At 42.8% G+C, this 22,831-nt stretch overlaps 1 protein-coding gene across 2 annotated transcripts in view; it reads right to left on the bottom strand.

The window, feature by feature from the left end:
* SGPP2 (sphingosine-1-phosphate phosphatase 2) overlaps positions 1–22,831 on the bottom strand; it is a 147,335-nt gene that overhangs the window by 39,329 nt on the left and 85,175 nt on the right. The window contains exon 3 of one of the 2 annotated variants that reach the window (XM_065927633.1): positions 936–1,115. The exons of the other annotated variant lie outside the window; for it this stretch is intronic. Coding sequence (XP_065783705.1) covers positions 936–1,115 — 180 coding nt within the window. The remainder of the gene's footprint in view (positions 1–935; positions 1,116–22,831) is intronic. 2 annotated transcript variants of the gene reach the window in all.

The raw sequence follows: 22,831 nt of genomic DNA on the forward strand, positions 1-22,831 counted from the left end.
GAGGGCAGGAGAAGCAATGCTGTCATTTACACATGAGACTGCTAGTGTTAACAAAATCTAAATTTTCCAACAGGTAAAAGATACAATTTCTGAAATTAAGCACCAAAATAGAGCAAGAGTTCTCAGATAAGAAAAATAAATCTTCATTAAAGTAATAATATAACTTTTATTTATTTTTCAGCCGTGCTGTGTGGCTTCTGAGATCTTAGTTCCCTGATCAGGCATTGCATCCAGGCACCAAGGTCTTAACCCCTGGACTACCGTGAAATTCCCAATAGTATACAACTTTGAAAAGGTCTTGCTACAATTGGCATTTAAGCAGATAATAAGTGAAATTCTATTTTCAACACTCGTTAATCTCCTGTCATTTAGAAAAGCTTTCTAGAAAATGTTGACTGATTATTTCTACTGGTTGAGCCCTGAGAAAGGGCAGATGCATCTTTGGCAGCTAATTTGAGCCCAGATTCTATTTCACCCTGGGCCCTGGGGTATCAAGCTTGAGGGTTTGGTGAAATCATCTCCACCCGGGAGAATCATTTACCAGGATCATCAGCCCCTCGCATCTCCTGCAAACAGAGGACGCAGGCAGTGACTTAAGAGCCATCTGGTCAAGTAGCTCAGGGTGGAAATGCTTCCAGAAGGGGGAGACCACACAGCCCAGTGATGCTTGTTTTAATCTTATTATAAATGGTGTCCAGCTTCACTCTTGGGCATAACCTGCTTTGGACACTAAATCATACGGTCACTTCATTTATAAAGAAATCATCACTGTTCAGTAAGTGTTCCCCCATCTTTACTTCATAAGTTTCATCGTCCTTCCAAAAAAAAAAAAAGCAAAACACCTCTTTGCCCTGAAGTCCTGAAGCAAAACCCCTCTTTGCTCCCTTACTGTGTGGATGGTGTTAAATGGTGGAGAAGAAGAGTCACTGTCTCACCTGGTACCTGTCCATGCTAGAGATAAGGAGGGTGAAGGAGATGGCCGTGGCTGCCATGGCGTGGGTGGACGGCATCCCATATTCAGCAATCACTCTCTTCTCGAGTTTCACGACAGGAGGGGAGAAGGGGCGGGGCCACTTCAAGATCTCTTTGGTTACCTGGCCAATATACATCACCAGCTGCAAAACCAAAGGATGGAAGTAAGTCTAACCAAACAAACAAAATAATAAATTCCTGGATTCTGTGAATTTATTTCGAGGTTTCCTGTTGTTTGGCTGAAATCACCTTTCTCTCTGAACCAGTTGCTCATTGGAAAAGTCTTGTAGGATGACGTTTTCATTGTTTGAATAGAGAAACAGGCCTTCTGGATTCCAGAGGGTCACTGGGCAACCAAGACGTGACACTAACACGTCCTACTTTGGTCATATAGTTAACAAACGTTTATATAGCCAAGCACTGGTCTAAGAACTTTACAAATATTAAGTCACTTAAAAAAGCAAAAGAGTTCCAGAAAAACATCTATTTCTGTTTTATTGACTACGCCAAAGCCTTCGACTGTGTGGATCAAAATAAACTGTGGAAAATTCTGAGAGATGGGAATACCAGACCACCTGACCTGTCTCTTGAGAAACCTGTAAGCAGGTCAGGAAGCGACAGTTAGAACTGGACATGGAACAACAGACTGGTTCCAAATAGGAAAAGGAGTATGTCAAGGCTGTATATTGTCACCCTGCTTATTTAACTTATATGCAGAGCACATCATGAGAAATGCTGGGCTGGAGGAAGCACAAACTGGAATCAAGATTGCCAGAAAAAATATCAACAACCTTAGATATGCAGATGACACCATCCTTATGGCAGAAAGTGAAGAAGAACTAAAAAGCCTCTTGATGAAAATGAAAGAGGAGTGTGAAAAAGCTGGCTTAAAGCTCAACATTCAGAAAACGGAGATCATGGCATCTGGTCCCATCACTTCATGGCAAACAGATGGGGAAACAGTGGCCTACTTTATTTTTCTGGGCTCCAAAATCACTGCAGATGGTGACTGCAGCCATGAAATTAAAAGATGCTTACTCCTTGGAAGGAAAGTGGTGACCAACCTAGACAGCATATTAAAAAGCAGAGACAAAACTTTGCCAACAAAGGTCTGGCTAGTCAAGGCTATGGTTTTTCCAGTAGTCATGTATGGATGTGAGAGTTGGACTAAAAAGAAAGCTGAGTGCCAAAGAATTGATGCTTTTGAACTGTGGTGTTGGAGAAGACTCCTGAGAGTCCCTTGGATTGCAAGGAGACCCAACCAGTCCATCCTAAAGGAGATCAGTCCTGGGTGTTCATTGGAAGGACTGATGTTGAAGCTGAAACTCTAATACTTTGGCTACCTGATGTAAAGAGCTGACTCATTTGAAAAGACCCTGATACTGAGAAAGATTGAGGGCAGGAGGAGAAGGGGATGACAGAGGATGAGATGGTTGGATGGTATCAGCGACTCAATGGACATGGGTTTGGGTGGACTCTGGGAGTTGGTGATGGACAGGGAAGCTTGGCGTGCTGCGGTTCATGGGGTCGCAAAGAGTCAGACACGACTGAGCGACTGAACTGAATTGAATACAAAAACAACTGTAGAATGCAGACCCATTTTACAGAGGGTAAGGTATAAATCATTGTATATAGTTAGTAAGTGGTAAAGACTTACTGGATTGAAATCCAGGGAGTTTGGCTCCAAAATACGTGCCTTAAAACTACCACAGTAATACTTCAGGGATGGTCCTGGACTAAGATAACCTAACATTCAAATCAGACAGTCTTTATTTTCAAGTTTTAACCAGAAAAATGACTCTTCTTATGGAACTTTTCGCTTAAAATTTTTTGAGAGCCACTGTTATTCCTGACATATGTAGGCAAGATACTGGATACAACTTAATGTTATCCAGTAATCAGCAGCATCATACAATAAATAGTGGGACTATTTTCAACCCTGAAACAAACACGATACAGTCTGGAAATTTTTCAATTGATATTTTTTTTCCCCACAATGCCCTTAATGTAAAAAATCCATTTCTCTTTCTCCCTTAAAGCACAACATAGAAATCAGAATTGATTTCCATACCCTCCCAAGACACATAGGACTGTTAAGAACAGGTTTAGCTACTTTGTCAGAGAGCTTCTCATCACAAGTTTCAAGATCTGTTACAAAAGAGGGAAGAGCAACTTGCTTACTTATGTCTCTGCATATGCAACTCCAAGTGCGGTCTGAGGACGGAGCATCCGCACCCCGAGGGCTGTTGGACAGGCTCCAACCTGTACCTGGGGGACTCAGTTCAGTTCAGTCGCTCAGTCGTGTCTGACTCTTTGCGACCCCATGAATCGCAGCACGCCAGGTCTCCCTGTCCATCACCAACTCCCAGAGCTTACTCAAACCCATGTCCATCGAGTCGGTGATGCCATCCAGCCATCCTATCCTCTGTCGTCCCCTTTTCCTCCTGCCCCCAATCCCTCCCAGCATCAGAGTCTTTTCCAATGAGTCAGCTCTTCGCATGAGGTGGCCAAAGTATTGGAGTTTCAGCTTCAGCTTCAATCCTTCCAATGCAACACCCAGGACTGATCTCCTTTAGGATGGACTGGTTGGATCTCCTTGCAGTTCAAGGGACTCTCAAGAGTCTTCTCCAACACCATAGTTAAAAAGCATCAATTTTTCAGCACTCAGCTTTCTTTATAGTCCAACTCTCACATCCATACAAGACCACTGGAAAAACCATAGCCTTGACCAGATGGACCTTTGTTAGCAAAGTAATGCCTCTGCTTTTTAAAATACTATCTAGGTTGGTCACCACTTTCCTTCCAAGGAGTAAGCATCTTTTAATTTCATGGCTGCAGTCATCATCTGCAGTGATTTTGGAGCCCAATAAAATAAAGCCTGACACTGTTTCCACTGTCTCCCCACCTGCGGGATTAGAACCCTCATTTTCACAAGGCTCCTGTACCTGCAGGATTAGAACCCTCGTTTTCACAAGGCTCCTGGGTGGTTGCTCTGCACATGAGAATTTGAGCAGGGCTTTTCACTGTCTTCTTGCACTTTGTCATGGGCTTTAATTATAAACCTCCTCATCTTACCGTGACTGTATTGATCTTACTAGAGCTTTATTTAGCTCGTGATGGCTGGAGTTACTTTGCTTTGGAACAAAACCCATGGAAAGAGTATTTCAAAATACTTTGGGTTAGTCAGTCAGAATGCTTTAGAGTTTCCCATACTCTAGTTCTTTCTTTTGACTCATCTTGCTGGTGAATTCTGAGCATTGCCCCGGTGCACTGAGGATCCTCCAGAAGGCTCTGCATATGCTTTTTTTTTTTTTTTTTTTTTTTTGCTTGACTGCCACTTTGTTCTGGGTTAAAAATCAAGAACCACCGCCTGTGCACAGCAGGCCAAATCCACAGGCTTTAAAGCCTCAGTGACAATCACTCCAAATTCCGTAGCTGCGATTTCTAATCAGACTTTGAAACTTAACCCCTTTACCAGCCCCTTCTTACCAGAAACTACTGTCTTGGAAACCAGCTTACTCTTCTATGTTTCTACCTCCCTCTTGTGAGCCCACAACACCCTCATTAGACCGCTTTCTGGGGAGCTGAAAAACTTGCAGATACTACTGACTACTAAGAATTTCCCCAAAGATGCTTGAATATATTTCTCAATCCTGTCCCTTTATTGCTTATCAATATCAATAAAATATTACAGGCATAATGACTAACTCTAGTTCACTCAAAAATACTTAGAATCCTCAGAGAGGAAACATTAAAATTCTAAGAGGGAAGACAGACTAGATGACCCTCATTCAGACAAAATTTAATTTCCTTGAAGTTCATGAGCTTCTTTGATTTCATTTATCTTTTGCCTTCTCTGTCTGAAGGTTGTTTTGAAGAATGAGGGCAATTGTTCATTTTATTTAAAAGTATTTTCATAGCAACACAATTGTTTCTGGTCAATAAATTACAAATAGCAATTACTGTAATGGCAGCCCTCTTTGAATAAGAGCAAGTGAGGCGATGTTTTTCAAGTTGTAGGGAAAGATCCCCACTCTCAGGATGACCAATCCTGTCTCTGCCATTGCATTCATTACAGCAAATCAACGAGGTGTCCAGGTCTATACCGGGGCCCCATCCTTGAAGGGGGAAAACCATCACACAGAGGATTTCACCATAATACAAATATGCTTTGAAAAAAAAAAATCATCCACAGAATTCTATAGGTATATATATATATATATATATATATATATATATATATATATATGTAGAGATAGACTTTTCCAATGAGTCAGCTCTTCAGATGAGGTGGCCAAAGTAGTGGAGCTTCAGCTTCAGCATCAGTCCTTCCAGTGAACACCCAGGATCTCCCTGCAGTCCAAGGGACTCTCAAGAGTCTTCTCCAACACCACAGTTCAAAAGCACCAATTCTTCAGCGCTCAGCTTTCTTCACAGTGCAACTCTCACATCCATACATGACCACTGGAAAAACCATAGCCTTGACCAGATGGACATTTGTTGGCAAAGTAATGTCTCTGCTTTTTAATATGCTAGCTAGGTTGGTCATCACCTCCCTTCTAAGGAGTAAGCGTCTTCTAATTTCATGGCTGCAATCACCATCTGCAGTGATTTTGGAGCCCAAAAAAATGAAGTCTGACACTGTTTCCACTATCTCCCCATCTATTTCCCATGAGGTGATGGGACCAGATGCCATGATCTTAGTTTTCTGAATGTTAAGCTTTAAGCCAACTTTTTCACTCTCTTCTTTCACTTTCATCAAGAGGCTTTTTAGTTCCTCTTCACTATCTAGCACAAGGGTGGTGTCATCTGCATATCTGAGGTTACTGATATTTCTCCCAGCAACCTTGATTCCAGCTGGTCTTTCAGCCCAGCGTTTCTCATGATGTACTCAGCATATAAGTTAAATAAGCAGGGTGACAATATACAGCGTTGACATACTCCTTTTCCTATTTGGAACCAGTCTGTTGCTCCATGTCTAGTTCTAACTGTTGCTTCCTGACCTGCATACAGGTTTCTCAAGAGGCAGATCAGTTGGTCTGGTATTCCCATCTCTCTCTGAATTTTCCACAGTTTATTGTGATCCACACAGTCGAAGGCTTTGGCGTAGTCAATAAAGCAAAAATAGATGTTTTTCTGGAACTCTCTTGCTTTTTTGATGATCCAGCGGGTATTGGCAATTTGATCTCTGGTTCCTTTGCCTTTTCTAAAACCAGCTTGAACATCTGGAAGTTCTCGGTTCACGTATTGCTGAAGCCTGGCTTGGAGAATTTTGAGCATTACTTTACTAGTGTGTGAGATGAGTGCAATTGTGTGGTAGTTTGAGCATTCTTTGGGATTGCCTTTCTTTGGGATTGGAATGAAAACTGACCTTTTCCAGTCCTGTGGCCACTGCTGAGTTTTCCAAATTTGCTGGCATATTGAGTGCAGCATTTTCACAGCATTGTGTTTCAGGATTTGAAATAGCTCAACTGGAATTCCATCACCTCCACTAGCTTTGTTCGTAGTGATGCTTTCTAAGGCCCACTTGACTTCACATTCGAGGGATTGGGGGCAGGAGGCGAAGGGGACAACAGAGGATGAGATGGCTGGATGTCATCACTGACTCCATGGGCGTGAGTTTGAGTAAACTCCGGGAGTTGGTGATAGACAGGGAGGCCTGGCGTGCTGCAATTCGTGGGGTCGCAAAGAGTCAGACACGACTGAGCGACTGAACTGAACTGAACTGAACTGAGAGATAGACTCTGGTGCAACCTGGGGGAAACAGGAGTCCTGGGGCTGAATGTTAAAAGGAAGACTGTTTAACTAAGGTGAGGGGTGGACAGAGAATCATCCAGGTTGTAAGAATAGCATGAGCAAAGACTTAAAGAAGTGATGTTGGGTGGAGCTCCTAGGTGGTTAGGACCAGTGGCATTTTTTTGCAATATTTATTTTTATTTATTTGGCTGCACCAGGGTCCTTAGTTGCAGCCTGCGGGATCCAGTTCCCTGAGATTGAACCCAGGCACCCTGCATTGGGAGCATGAAGTCTTAGCCACTGGAGCATCAGGGAAGTTGCCAGTGGAGTTTAAACTGTGAGACACACCGTGTATTACGAGGGCTGAGACTAAAGGAACTGACCATACGAGGTGTTGGGGAGGAGGGGGAGCATGGAACTTCCATACAGCACTGAAGAAGGTGCAAAATGATACCACCACTGTGGAAAAACAGTGGCAGTTTTTTAAAAAGCTAATACAAATGATTGCCATAGGACCCAGTCATGCCAATCCTAGGTATTTACCCACAAGGAGTGAAAGCATAAGTCATACAAAGATTTGTTCATGAAAGTTGATGGCAGCTTCTTTAACAGCTCTAAACTGCAAACAACCTGATTTCCATTGTGGAATAATCATGCCATTGAATTGTTGTTATTTAGTCACTAAGTTGTGTCTGACTCTTTTGAGATTCCCATGGACTGTAGCCCACCAGGCTCCTCTGTCCATAGGATTCTCCAAGCAAGAATACTGGAGTGGGTTGCCATTTCTTCCTCCAGGAGATCTTCCCAACCCAGGGATCAAACCCACATCTCCTACATTGGATCTTTACCACTGAGCCACCACAGAACCCCATACAATTGAATACTTCTCAGCAACAACAAAAAAATGAACGATAGAAGTCAAGCTACAGCACAGGTGAATCATAAGTAATTCTGCTGAATGAAGAAGTCAGGCCAAAAACAAAACAACAGTACACACTATATGATTTTGTTCATATAAAATTCTTCTCCCCTCCCGTTTTATTTTCTCGCATGGGGATGCTCAGTCTCCAGACCAGGGAATTGAACCCATGACCTCTGCAGTAGAAGCGCAGCATCTTAACCACTGGATCTCCAGGGAAGTCCCTATATATATAATTCTTAAAAATGGAAATGACTTTACAGGATAGAAAGGAGATCCAACAGTTGCCAGGAGGGAAATAAATTACAAATGGGCTTGACATTTCTCAGTGACAAGTATGTAAATTATGGTGATGATTTTAGGGATATGTACACATATCAAAATGTGCCACATGGTACATTTCAAATATGTGCAAACTTCATGGATAGGGGCTGCCCTGGCGGCTCAGACAGTAAAGAACCCGCCTGCCATGCAAGAGACCCATATTCAAACCCTGGGTTGGGAAGATCCCCTGGAGAAGGAAATGGCAACCCACTCCAATATTCTTGCCTCGAGAATCCTATAGACAGAGGAGCCTGGCGGGCTACAGTCCACGGGGTCGCAGAGACACACCTGGGAGACTAATACACACACACACACACACACACTTCGTGAATATGCTAAAAATTCCTGAATCATACACTTTTAAAAAATGAATTGAATAGTATGTGAATTACATCCAATAAAACTAAGTATGTACAGCTTATTGCACGTCAATCACATCATAAAAAGTTGTTGTTGTTTTAGCCAGCTTGGGCTGCTTGTAACGACCAACCATAGATGGGGTGGCTTACAAACAGGAATTCGTTTCTCTCAGTTCTGGAGGATGAAGTCCAAGACCGAGGCACTGGCAGAAGTAGTAACTGGCGAGGACCTGCTTCCTGGGTCACAGACAGTCATCGTCACAGCACTTGAAAGAAGTGAGCTTTCAAGCCATGAAAAGACATGGAAGGCTCTTAAACACGTTACCAAGGGAAAGGAAGCCAGTGTGAAAGGCTCCATACTGTATGATTTCATCTATGTGACATTTTGATAAAAGCGAACTACGGAGACAGTAAAAAGACTAGTGACTGCTGAGGGTTGGGGACATGGGTAAGTGGAGCACAGGGAATTTTTAGGACATTGAAACTATCCTGTATGATACTCTACGGGTGAATACACATCATTATACATTCGTCCAAACCCATAAAATGCACAACACCAAGAGTGAACCCTAATGTAAGCTAAGGACTTGAGATACCAGTGTGGGATCCCCGGTTGTAACAAGTGTCCCATTCTGGCAAAGGATATGCATGTGAGGGCGAAGGGCCTATTTATGAATACTCTATACTTCCTGCTCAGTTTTGCTGTGACCCTAAAAACCACTCCAGAAGTAAAGTCTATTAAAAAGAATGCTGTGGCAGAAGAGAGCTATTTCTCCCTTTAGTTCTCAGGGAAGGAGTACAATGATTAACTCATTATGGCGTTCCTTCCGTGAAGGACTTTGCTCTGCATTGTTGAAAGGCCCTTCTACCTAAAGGGACTAAATTAAGTTCCATCATCCATCACGCTCCTTTGGGCTGAGGCCTCCAAGGCCTAAGTGTAAAAGCAAAAATCCATGGGGAGGCGAGACAGGAAGCAATTACAGCTCATTAGCCTCAGCCACCTGGCTGGTCCCCTGCCTGGTGCTGACGGCTCTGGGGCCCTGTGGCTTTTCACAATGAGAAATTAGCATACTTGCTTGTTTCTCCCGTAATTACTATAGACTATGGAAAGAAAATTCATTTCTCTTGATCACCTACTGCTGTCCCCAAGCAAACAGAAGGCTTTTCTAAAGAAACGAATTCTGCCCTAATGCAGTGTTATCTTCAGAAGGTGGAAGAACTTCCAACCTGGGATCATCATTGATGTCTGGGGCTCTTTGCAGCGAGCAGAAAAAACAGCACTTTTTCTTAGTGTGGTGGCCCTTCCTGCTTATCACTGGGTTGGCCAGTAAGCTTGTTTGGGTTTTTTCACGAGGTGTAACAGAAAACCCAAACAAATTTTTGGCCAAGCCAATACAATCCAAAATGACAATATGTCCATGTCTAACACAGCTCTGATGAACAGAACTTTGGTCTTCAAGCCAGGAAAAATAAAAACCTAGATAGTTTAGGAAACAGAAGAGTTTTGAAATAACAAGACCAGTAAAGCCCCACAGGATTTTAAAGAACAGCCACACGTTGATTTTTTTATGCTCTGTGACTGCTCACTGCCCACCTCTCTGTGTCTTCCTCCTCCCAAAGCATCCCCCTTCCCAAGCATCCATCTCCCCCTCCCCATGGTGTGAGGGCTTCACTGTTATAATAATGCTGAATCCTCTGCAGGGTGGAAGGAGCCCGGAGAAGCTCTTTTCAAATTATACCTCCAATGCCCCTCAAAACCACACATTTTAAAAACTCTAACATCTTTCTTCCCTCTGGCTTCACCTATAGTCCACATCACCACTGGGGAATCATAGTGCAAGCAATTAACTAAGAGGCATGTAAGCTGTTCCAGGTGGTACAGTGGTTTAAAAAAAAAAAAAATTCGCCTACCAATGCAGAGATGCAAGAGACACGCGTTTTTGATCCCTGGGTCGGGAAGATCCCCTGGAGGAGGGCATGGCAACCCACTCCAGTGTTCTTGCCTGGAGGATCCCATGGACAGAGGAGCCTGGTGGGCTACAGTCCATAGGCTCTGAAAGAGTCGGACATCACTGAGCGCACACATACACACAACACACACGCAAGATATCACTCGGGTTTCACGGGGCAGAAACATTGTGAGTCACTAGGGTTTATGGTCTACCCATAGATTTATTTTTAAAAAGTCAGGAATTCATTTCCTCATTCTAGAGAACAATGAGATGTATCCCTAAGACCACAGCTTCTCTATTCATCCCGTTTCTTAATCTGTCCAGATTAAGCTCAATCCTCTTCTCCTCAGGTTACGAACACGATAATTTGGATAAAGAAAGACCAGACACCCAACCATCCCACTCCTAGGGATGAAGAGGACAAGTTAAAATGTTACATAACCTCCTCCTTCTGCCTCTGTAGCTCAGCTTGCCCCTTGCAAACTCTAGATCACGTAGGTCACGTCGTCTCAGAAAGTGGGGACTTGCAATACTAGGAACTGGAGTTTCTCTCACTCACCCTTGTTCTGCTCTTTGTAATTGCCCGGCCCCTGCAAACCTGCTTAATCATGCCAGTCCAGGTCAGGTATCCCCTCCCCATCTTGACTTCTGTTCCCGCACATGCAAAACTCCTTAGTTTAAACCAGCCTATTAACAGCTAGTGTTGCCCACTACAGCCTGTCTATAAAAACTCTGTAATCCCTTTGTTCGGGGCTCAGTGCAGGCATAATAAACCTGAATTCTCCAACTCTCTGAGTGTGATGCTTGAGTACTGGTTTCTGCAACAGGTACATATTCAAGAACCCTGAAAATGCATCTCCTCACCAAAATTTGTACATGAATATTCTTAGCATTATCCTTCACAATAGCCCCAAAGTTAAAAGTTTAAACCAAATGTCCATCAACTGATGAATGGATTAAAAAAAAACAGGGTACATCTGTACAATGAAGTGTTATTTGACCTTGAAAAACAATGAGGTACTGATACATGTTACAGCAAGGATGAACTTTGAAAACCGTGTGCTAAATGAAAGAAGTCAGAAGAAAAGGACAAATATGGTATGATTCCATTTACGTGAAATGTTCAGAATAGGCAAATCCATAGAGATTAGTGGTTATCTGATTAGTGGTTATCTGGGGGGTAGGGGCTGTTTGGTGAGTAGAATGGGGAGTGAGTATTAGTGAATATGGGTCTTGTTTTTAGGGAGATGAAAATACTGTGGAGGTTGATGGTGGTGATGGTTGCACAACTCTGTGAATATAATAAAGCCACTGAATTATTTTCTTTAGAAAGGTTAATATTATGGTATGTGAACTGTATCACAATGAAAAAAGAGAAACTAGACATCAAGATGGATTCTGAAATAACCTCTTCCATGTGTCCCTGAAGTCTTTTCTTATAAATGTTAATGACAATGCCTTCAAATATTGACTCAATAGAAGCATCTATTGCTGCTACTGGTATTTTCTTCAAAAGTCCTGCCCAACTCTGCCCCTAAACCCCAGTTCTACAGGGCACTGAGGTGGTGACAGCCCATGACCCAGAAAGCTGAAAGTCCTACCTACTCAAACCCATGAGGATGGGATTCATTTTAAGAGCAATGTTAAGCTCTGGAGGCTTTTTAGATCAACAGTTTTACCAAAAAAAAAAAAAGAGAGAGAGAGAGAGAGAAAGAGAGAGACTGCACTAGCCTGTGCAGCTTTTGTTTACTCATTGTTCTTTTTTTCTCCCAGGAATACACACTGCCCCGTGGTCTTCTATTTGGCTTCAGGGAGTGGATTAAAAGCAGATCTTTGTTATGGTTTTGGAGACTACTGCTTACCATTCAGTGTAAAAAGTTGTTTTCAACTGGTGAATGTCCTCTCGTGCTTGTGGCGCTATTTTTATTTACTTTTTAAAATTCAAAGCCCTTCTCTAGTGTACGTCATGTGTGTTTCTGTGTGTCTGTGGGGTGTTGGGTGGGGTAGGGTGGGGTGGATGGGGTGATGGTGAATCACTGGGACAAACAATTAGAACTTCAAACTAATAAAATTTCATTCCATGCCTGAAGCACCAAAACAAAGAAATTACAGAGCAAACACCATCAATCACAGAAGGTTATCAGCAAACTGGTCTTGACGTAGTCCACGTCCTATAAAAGTTAAGATATAATAAAGAAAGCACAAATGGCAGTTAAGAAAAATAAAACAATTAAGTGACAACACTTTCCTGTTTTTCTAACACTCCAAATTTTCAAGCTCAGATCTGCTTCTGAAATTTCTGAAGACAAGCACTAAAGACACAAAGATAAGCAATTAAGTAATGCATGTATGCATGTCTTTAGGAAAGTTACTTTAAAACAATCGAGGCTTCTTTTCCTTATTAAGAATGACTTGGGTTAAATAATAACTAGTATTAGTACAGTGATTTTAGTGTATTTTCACTGACATAATTTGTTTTAATATTCATATCACTCCTATTTTACAGATGAGGAAATTGTAAAACAGGAAATGCTTAGAGAAGGTGACTGATCCCCTAAAGATAATACAATGAGTAGAGAAGCTGAGTTTGGATTTTTTTTTTTTTTTTCAGTTTGGATTTTGCTGATTCAAAATCCTAAGGTGTTTTCACCCCACCCTCTCAAATCTGGCATGACAGTTTATTACTGAAACCAGATACCTATTTTTAAAGAACCCAAATTCTACGATTCTAACCCATTAAATCCATGGAACACTCACTAGAGGCTGCCTGACTGCCCTGGGGGCTAAGAGTCTTAGACATCACATCTGATGAGACAGTTGCCAAATACTCATCCACACCACTCCATCAATGACCAGTCCAGCCGAAGTCTGGGACCAGTGTCCTTTATTCACCACTGGACAGATGTCACATCCCAAATGGCACCCCTTGAGGGAATGGGTGTCTTCAGTCTTAGGAAATGTGGAGTGTGCAAAAGCTAAAACATGCATAAGCCCATCTTCCTTCAGAGAGCCAACTAACCACAAAACCTGGAAACAATTCAATGTTCACGACAGGACACTGGTTAAATTATGTAAATATTAAAAAAGCATTGTGAGATGTACTGTTAAATGAAAACAGTGGAAGGCAGCAAGAGTATATTTTGATCCCATTTGTAATTTTAAAAATGTATTTATAAGCAAATGCGTGTAGCTTACACAGCAAACTGTGGATGGTGGAGCCACTGGGGGTTAGAACTGCAGTCGGTGCCGTGTGTGTCATCTGAGTTTTCATGCAAAAACCAGTAAGCCTTGCTTCCAATAAAAATGTAATCACTGCGAAGAAAACTTCTCATTATTAGACTCTTCCTTCACATTTCTAAGTATAATCAATTGTCAGTCCTGCTGACCATAGGGGAAAAAAATAAACTGCAAAATAATACAGAAAGATCAAAACCTTTACTTTATAGACCACTGAAAGCAAAAATGCAACAGACGTTAGCCGCATGCCATGCTCAACTTTCTCATCTGATTAAAACCACAAACTAAAAAAAAAAGTAAAGAAAAAAACCCACAAACTATTCTCATCTCCAAGCACACTGCCACAGATCTCTGTGGGTAACCCAGCCAACCAGCCTAGGCAACAGCCACATACACACACAAAAAGGCATTTAAGTACAAGTTTCAATTAAATATAGTCTCAGTTTTTCCAAGCTGAAGAGAAGTCCATCTTCAGCCTTGACTGATGGACTACTCATCTGAGACTCTTTCTGCTCTTGAGTGAGTGAGTCAAAGTCGCTCAGTCATGTCCAACTCTTTGCAACCCCATGGACTACAAGAGTCTGTGAGATTCTCCGGGCCAGAAAACTGGAGTAGGTGGCCTTTCCCTTCTCCAGGGGATCTTCCCAACCCAGGGATCAAACCCAGGTCTCCCGCATTGCAGGTGGATTCTTTCCCAGCTGAGCCACAAGGGAAGCCCAAGAGTACTGCTCTTACTTGCATCAAAAACAGTAAAACCTGCTAACAGGATTTCTTGACAGATTAGAACCCCTCCCCCAAATTCAGGAAAATCGCCCCAAAGAAATTCCCCCAAGCAATTTGAGCCAACAGCTCTACCTCTAAACCCTCTGCCAATCTACTCCACCAACTAGCATCATCCTTGGTGTTTATGAGGTAAGAACAGCCTGAAATACCAGCTTTGTAACATTTTCAAGATCAAGTCAACATAGTTTTTTGGGGTTGGCTTTTGGGTGGCGGGGCCTACACTGCACCAGGCATGTGGGGTCTTAGTTCCCCAGCCAAGGATGTAAGTGGGGCTGCTGCATAGGGAGTGCAGAGTCTTACCCACTGGACCTACCCACTGGACTGCCAGGGAAGTCCCCAAGTCAGCACAGTATTAACCAGAACATAGCTAGACCGCCAGTGGAACACTTTTTCTGTCCCTCCTACCAAGCAGGGTTGGAGGTCTCCTCCATGCTCCCACTCACTCTGCCTGGCTCTCTAAGGGTTTTTTAAATGATAGTCACTCATAAACCATTTTCTAGATTCTGCTATATCCATGGACCACCCATTTTAGTATCACTTTAATGTTGGTCTTCAAACTGGCTCACTCCTTTTCAGTGAAACACTCAAGAAAACATGATCTGATTGTTATATTTTACAGATACACACTAAAACCAAGACGTATATATTCAAAGGAAAAATGAAAAAAACTCATTTCATGAACTAGGCTCTTGGGGTGACAGGCTTCTGGAAGATTTGATTTGTTCTGAATTTGACTTGCTATCTGGAGAGATATGGGCTTCCCTGGTGGCTCAGTAGGTAAAGAATCTGCCTGCAATGCAGGAGACCTGGGTTCGATCCCTGGATTGGGAAGATCCCCTGGAGTAGGAAATGGCAACCCAATGCCATATTCTTGCCTGGAGAATTCCATGGACAGAGGAGCCTGGTTGGCTACAACCCATGGGGTTGCAAAGAGTCAGACACAAGTAAGTGACTAACACTTTTCACTTTTTCACTGGAGATGTATTGCCAAGTACAATAACATCAAGAAGTCAGTGAAGGACTTCCCTTGTGGTGCAGTGGCTAAGAATTCTTCTGCCCATGCAGGAGACACAGGTTTTTTCCCTGGTCCAGGAAGATCCCACGTGCAACTAAGCCCATGCGCCACAACTACGGAGCCTGCATGCTGCACCTACTGCAGTCCAAGCACCCTAGAGCCCATGGGGCCCAACAAGAGAAGCCACTGCAGTGAGAAGCCCACTGCAGACTAGAGAAAATCCACTCACAGCAACACAGACCCAGTACATCCAAATAAATAAATAATAAATTTTTTAAAAAAGGAAAGCAATGAATCAAAAGTCCAGGGCCCCAGAAAAGCATCTTGGGCCCCATGCAGGGTCAACTGGTTGCCTTCGTGACAACTACTATCGCACTTTGGATGCTGGGGTGGGTATTGTCCTCAACAACCACATCATCAAACATTTTTTGTTATGACCATGAATCGGACCAGAGCAACTGTGTGTGGGGTTTTATTGTTCATGTGGACTCTAAGGAATCTGAAACCTGGTCTATCTTCCCTGGCAAAGAGAAGAGGCAGAGAGAGCCCCTCAGCCACTGCAGAATCCTTGCCCCAATTCTACCCCCAATATCCTCAGAATCTTCCATCCTTTCCATACAAGTATCATCCAGGACTGGTGAAAAGTAGGGGACTTAAGAGTCTTCCTTTGTTGTACATCACGGGTACTAACAATAAAATCTACACTGTGCACAATGGGGACACAGATGAGGAAATGAAACCCATGGGGACATAAAACAGACATCATAATCATTGACATTATAATACCATACATTATAATCACCAAAATCCCCCCAAAATTAAGCAAGAAAAAACATTAGTGGTCTGTAATTTACCCACTGATTTGAAACAACTAGAGAGTGAGCCCTCTGCCACCTTCCAGGGGAAAAGCCCCTCAAAAGTTGGCCCCACATCTCTTCTTGAAGGTGGACAGACTTGAATGTTGAAAGCAAGTGAACCAATATAAATCTACGCTCTTAACAATTACAATGAAACATCAATTCACAACCAGCCTTCTCCTGTTTATATCATTTCAGTCCTATTATTTATATTATTTCAGTATGCTTATAATACATTTGAAATATTTCATGTATATTTAATAAAATGTATGATTCAATATCATTTTACTACATAGCTTTTGCTGTAATAGAAGGACCTCCTGACCATCCCTCATGAATCAACCATGCTCTTGATTCTCATCCTTTCTCTTGTCTATTTTTTCACTTGCTTTTTTTTTTTTAAATGGGATATGTAGTCTAAAGAGAGATCTTCTTACCAGAATCATAAAATTTCAAAATTTCCATAAGTCTCCCCAAAGCAGAATGTTCCAGAGTAGGTGATTAGGGCAAAAGGATGCTATGAGTGCTATCCCTTGAATGAGTATATTTTCTTCAACTAGAAATAAATTAGTTATATATCATTTCACATCAAGCTTCAAAATAAGACAGGGCACTTCAACTCTTTACTCCCTTCTATCCATGTTTGTAAAACGCAATTCAACTCTGTAATCGAAGACATCTCAAAAGACAGAACTTACACAGAGTAAATCCTTTGTCAGTAATTGTACCATTTTTAATACTAACCATTTCTAATATTAGCCTCCACAATGAGCTATCATTCTCCCCAGCACTCCCATCTTTAGAAACAGCAAGTTAGAGCTTTCCCATACATGCATTAATAATGAGCTGCTGCTCCCTTTATCTAAATCCTCGCTTGCTTATACATACATCAGCTTGGGAGCCATTAAGATGTTAAAAACCAACATCGCTAACAGCAGCCTATGTATGATGCATGTTATAAAGCAAATATGAGCTATGCTTTGGCAGTAATTCAGGAAAGTACTATTCTCCACCTTCAAAGGACCCTTCCTGGGAAGTCGCTCTCTTATTTTTCTGCATAGATGTAATAAGATGATAATACTGGAAGCCGAAATTTAAGTAATAAATTTATAACCTGGAAATTGTACCAAGACATTTTCATGTGCATATCCTGATTCCTTGTGATTAAAAAAAAAAACCCAAAAAACCTAATTGGGCAATTCTAGACCAATAACCTTATTTCATCCATATTTTACAAATGTGCCCCCATTTTATCACCCATGTTCTATGAATGAACCTATTTGTGCCTCACCAAAGGGAAAACTTATGAGTGCGGCATAAAGAACAGCTGCCCAGACCTTGTCTAAAACTTGGGTCATTCTAATGTTACCCAAGTAAACTTGTGTTTCCCCACAAAGACTGAGACAGCATTTGTCGTAAAAATGCTGGTCATAAAAACAAAATTTTTTTTTTAACCTGTCCTTCCCACCTCCACCATCATTAAAAACCCAAACCCATGACAAAATAAAAACAGCTCTGTAGACTATACTATCTGGGTTTTTGTAATGCTTCTCATAATTTTCTGGAAAAAAAAAATTCTGTTGGAAAAAGCATGTTGTTGTTCAGTCACGAAGTTGTGTCCGACTCTTTACGATCCCATGGACTGCAGTATGCCAGGCTCCTCTGCCCTTTACTATCTCCTGGAGTTTACTCAGATTCACCTCCATTGAGTTGGTGATGCTGTCTAACCATCTCATCCTCTGCTGCCCCCTTCTCCTTCAATCTTCCCCAGCATAGGTAACACTAAAATGAGATTCTGGCTTATTATACCCTGAAACACACCTTGCCCTAGAGAATGTCTAGTCTTGAATTACCCTGAGACAACAGAAAATGTGACTGCGCTGCACTCGCTTTTCTTTCTATGGAAGCGTCTGTATATAATAGTCCCTGGATGTGGTGTGAGGTTGGAGCACCCATCATGATGACCTGATGAGCCATGAACCCAACATTAGGCTAATGGTCATTGACGTTCCGGGTTTCCCTGGTGGTTCAGCGGTACAGAACCCGCCTGCCAATGTAGGAGACATGGGTTCGATCCCTGGGTTGGGAAGATCCCCAGGAGAAGGGAATGACAACCCATTCCAATATTCCTGCCTGGAAATCCCACGGACAGAGGAGCCTGGCTTGCTACATACAGTCCATGGGATCTCAAAAGAGTCAGACAAAACTAAACAACAGCAGCATTGACATTCCACACCTCGCTTTTCAGGCTGTCACAGCTTCCCTTACATGTTCTGTCAGAGTTCATTTCACCTTTGCTTCCAGTTTACAATCTTGTAGAATTTAGAAAAGATGGGGAGGGGGCGGCTAACTCAGAAGAATTAAAAAGATTTATACCTGAAGGGGTTTAAAGCCTCTACAGAGTCGAGTCCCACAACTGTGTCCACCCGAGTTCTGAACGACCGTCAGCCACGTCTCTGTGGGCTGCCCTCTCCGTGACCAGCCAGCTGCACTGCGCAGAAAGGAATCTGAATTCCTGCTGCTGAGAACACAACGCCTGCTGTACCTAAGGGATTAAAATCACTTTCCATTGTGAAAGCAATGTCAGACCTACTGTTTGCCTGCATTTGGTCCCCTTCACATCCCAAATTCTCCAGCCGAGCTGTTCTTCGTCTCTAAAGGCTGGTATTGCTGGCTGCATTTCCTTGTGCTAGAAACACATGCACACATGTCGGGGGGTGAGGGGTGGCGGTGGTGGAGAAGCTCCATTTCAAGATGAGATGCTCTGTCCTACAGCAGTCCATGAGCAAACGAAATTACCAGCTGAGAGGCTGGGGAGGAAATGGAGAGCTAAGGAAGCGCATAAGAATAAAAACTCAATATGCAGGCTAACAAAATTACGGGAGCCATAATCACAGGATGTAGGAAAGAAAATTCACTTATGACCGCGCAGATGATGTCCGCTTTCGGTGAAGGCACCCTGGATATGCATCTACTCAACTCACCAGGGGAGCAGCCAAGCGGACTCTCGTATTTCTTTACACAACACCTATTTCCATTCTCAGGTTGCCGTCACGAGCTGGGCTATCAACACTGGGCAAAGCCAATTTCCTACTCATTTTGAATGACTGTCAACATGATCACTGTGAAGAGGGAGTGCTATCAACTCTGGGTGCCAAAGTCGGTTGAGCCAAAGTCAAGAGACCTGGGACGACCCTGGTGGTCCAGTGGCTACCCAACCCAGAGGTCCTGGGTTCAATCCCTGGTCAGAGAACTACATCCCATGTGCCGCAACTAGGAGTTTGCACTGTGCAGCTAGAAGACCTAGGTGCATCTAAATAAATATTTTTAAACAGAATTTATAAAAAAAAAAAAAAAGAAATGAAGTCTTGGGCTTCCCTGGTGGTCCAGTGGTTAAGACTCTGCCTTGCAATGCAGGGGACAAAGGTTCGATCCCTGGTCTGGGAAGATCCCACATGCCACAGACCAGCTGAGCCCGTGTGCCACAGCTCCTGAAGCTGGTGTGCCCGAGGGCCTGTGCACCACAAGAGAAGCCACCGCAATGAGAAGCCCATGCGCCACAAGCAGAGAGGAGCCCCTGCTTGCTGAAACTAGAGAAAACCCGAGCGTAGCAATGAAGACCCAGTGCAGTCAAAATAATAATAATTAATTAAAAATAATAAAGTCTAGAGACCTGAATATACTATCTCTACCACACCCTCAATCCATTAGATGTTCATTAGTGTCCCTAACAGTCCTCACCGTCCTGCCCCCAACTTCTCCTGGTTATCACCTCTCTTTTGTCCGAACGGAAATCAGGGGCATTCCGGCAAAAGTTAAGGATCCATACGCTGTGATGATGGCACTGCTCCCCTCCACACCCATCACTGCCATCAGGAGCCCCAGCTTCAGGTCTCACTTGGGAAAGTAACAGGCTCTAGTCTGAGATTTAACCTTCCTCCTGGGACATGTACAAATCCTGTGAATAGTCTTTTTTTAAGGCCCTAAAGTTCAGGTGAAGGCTCTCACATCTCACAACTGAAACTGCTCATTCAGAGTGCCTGAATGAACAGTTCTCTTGACCTTGAGGTTTAATTCCATTTGCTGGTCATACCTTTCCGACAAGCAAGGTTCGGACATACACCTAGTCAGGCCAAGGTGAGAGCTTACCACGCTCAGTTCTGGTCCAGGTCACCAGCAGCCTGGTTTCCTCGGCCTCTCTGCCAGGAGGTTGCTGATCTAATAAGTCCTACGACAGCTTGGAATAAACTTACTGACATTAACTTCTAGAGCTCAAAAATGTATTCCACCAGCTCCTGAAATGAAAACAGTCTAAGAACTAAGATTACAGTGCCTTTGACATGCAGACATTCTCTAGCCCATCATCTGCAAAAATCAAGCTTTTCATTTGGCTGCAATGATGTCTTTCCTCCAAAAGACTGTCTTCCCCTCCTCTGTCCCTTTAAACACAGCCCATCCATCCTCCATTCTCCCATCCCCTCCATACCTCCCCCTCCTTTTGCTGCTTCCTCCTCATCCTTGGCAGGATGCCTTCATCACAAGGTTTCTCCCAGGCAGAGAAGAATGGGTTCTCCTCCCCTGGAGTTAGATGACTGTCCTCCCTGTAGAGCCGGTCTTTGAGAAGGACTAGACAAGCATCCCAGAGAACTCCCTTCCTGACGCCTGTTCACCGCAGGGAGTGAAAGAAGGAGGCTGGATGGACATAGGAGAGGCGGAGGGGGAGAGAACAGGGCACCATTGATTTACCAGCCGGTCAGTGAGTGATTAACTCTAGCTAGTAAAAGGGGCTGTTGATCACACAGTCAGTACCTCCCCAACAGGACTGTAACTGGGGCTATAACCTCCCTGTGACCCTTTGTAATGAGAGAAGCTCAACTTGAGAAGGCCAGCCTCAGCCTTCCAGGCTGACAGGCACATCCATGCTCTCCCCTCGGAGTGCTTTTCCTCTGCAATTTCTACATTCCACCGTCAGGCTGGAGTCCCTGTGATGATGAGCAATGCCAGAATTTTTACAGAACTCTTTGATGAGGTACCAATGGTCAGTTTTCATTCCAATCCCAAAGAAAGGCAATGCCAAAGAATGTTCAAACTATTGTACAATTGCGCTCATTTCACATGTTAGTAAGGTAATACTCAAAAATCCTTAAAGCTAGTCTTCAATAGTACAAGAGCAAAGAATTTCCAGATATACATACTGAATAATAAGAGGGCAGAGGAACCAGAGATCAAATTGCCAAAATTTGTGCGATCATAGAAAAAGCAAGGGAATTCCAAAAAGAAAAAAAAATCTACTTCTGCTTCACTGACTATACCAAAGCCTTTGACTGTGTGGATCACAACAAACTGTGGGAAATTCTTCAAGAAATGAGAGTACCAGACCACTTTACCTGTCTCCTGAGAAACCTGTATACACGTCAAGAAGGAACTGAACTAAACATTGGAACAATGGACTGATTCAAAATTGGGAAAGGAGTACGTCAAGGCTATACATTGTCACCCTGCTTTTTTAACTTATATACAGAGTATATCATGTGAAATGCTGGGCTGGATGAAGCTCAAGCTGGAATCAAGATTGATGGGGGAAATAAACAACCTCAGATATTCAGATGATACCACTCTAATGGTAGGGAGTGAAGAGAATCTAAAGATCCTCTTAATGAGACTGAAAGAAGAGAGTGAAAAGTAAGCTTAAAACTCAACATTCAAAAAACAGAGATCATGGCATCCAGTCCCATCATTTCATGGCAAATAGATAGGGAGAAAGTGGAAACAGTGACAGATTTTATTTTCTTGAGCTCCAAAATCACTGCAGACAGTGATTGCAGCCATGAAATTAAAAGGCACTTGCAACTGCAAGTGGAGAAGTGGAAGGCACACTTGCAAGTGGAAGAAAACAATGACAAACCTAGATAGAGTATTAAAAAGTAGAGATATCACTTTGCCGACAAAGACCTGTATAGTCAAAGCTATGGTTTTTCCAGTAGTCATGTATGGATGTGACAATTGGACCATAAAGAATGAGCACCTAAGAATTGATGCTTTCAAACTGTGGTGCTGGAGGACTCTTGAGAGTCCCTTGGACACCAAGGAGATCAAACTAGTCAATCCTAAAGGAAATCAACCTTGAATATTCATTGGAAAGATTGATGTGAAGCTGAAGTTCTAACACTTTGGCCACCTGATGCAAAAAGTTGACTCATTGGAAAAGACCCTGATGCTGGGAAAGATTGAGGGCAAGAGAAGAGGGTGGCAGAGGATGAGATGGTTAGATATCATCATTGACTCAATGGACATGAGTGTGAGCAAACTCTGGGAGATACTAAAAAACAGGGAAGCCTGGTGTGCTGCAGCTCATGAGGTCACAAAGAGTAGGATGCGACTTAAGTGACTGAACAACAATAACCAGATTTGAATCACAGTTAAAGTTTGGTTTTAAAGTTAGAAAAGACCACCTCAAAGGTGTCTTTCCATTTAAAATCCAGCTGTCTTTTTAGAAGACTTGTTTACCATTTAGACTTCTTAGGATATTGGTTTCCAAATGAAAACAGAAATTAGTTACACGGCTGATATATTTTGAACATTCTAGATTTGCCATTAACAATTTCAATGTGAGTAAATTGTAAGTAAAATCAGCCCTGTGTCCAAAAGTCACCTCCACGGAAAGGTTTTTCCTGACC

Source organism: Muntiacus reevesi, chromosome 3, assembly GCF_963930625.1.
Source record: "Muntiacus reevesi chromosome 3, mMunRee1.1, whole genome shotgun sequence".
Classification (NCBI taxonomy): Eukaryota; Metazoa; Chordata; class Mammalia; order Artiodactyla; family Cervidae; genus Muntiacus; species Muntiacus reevesi.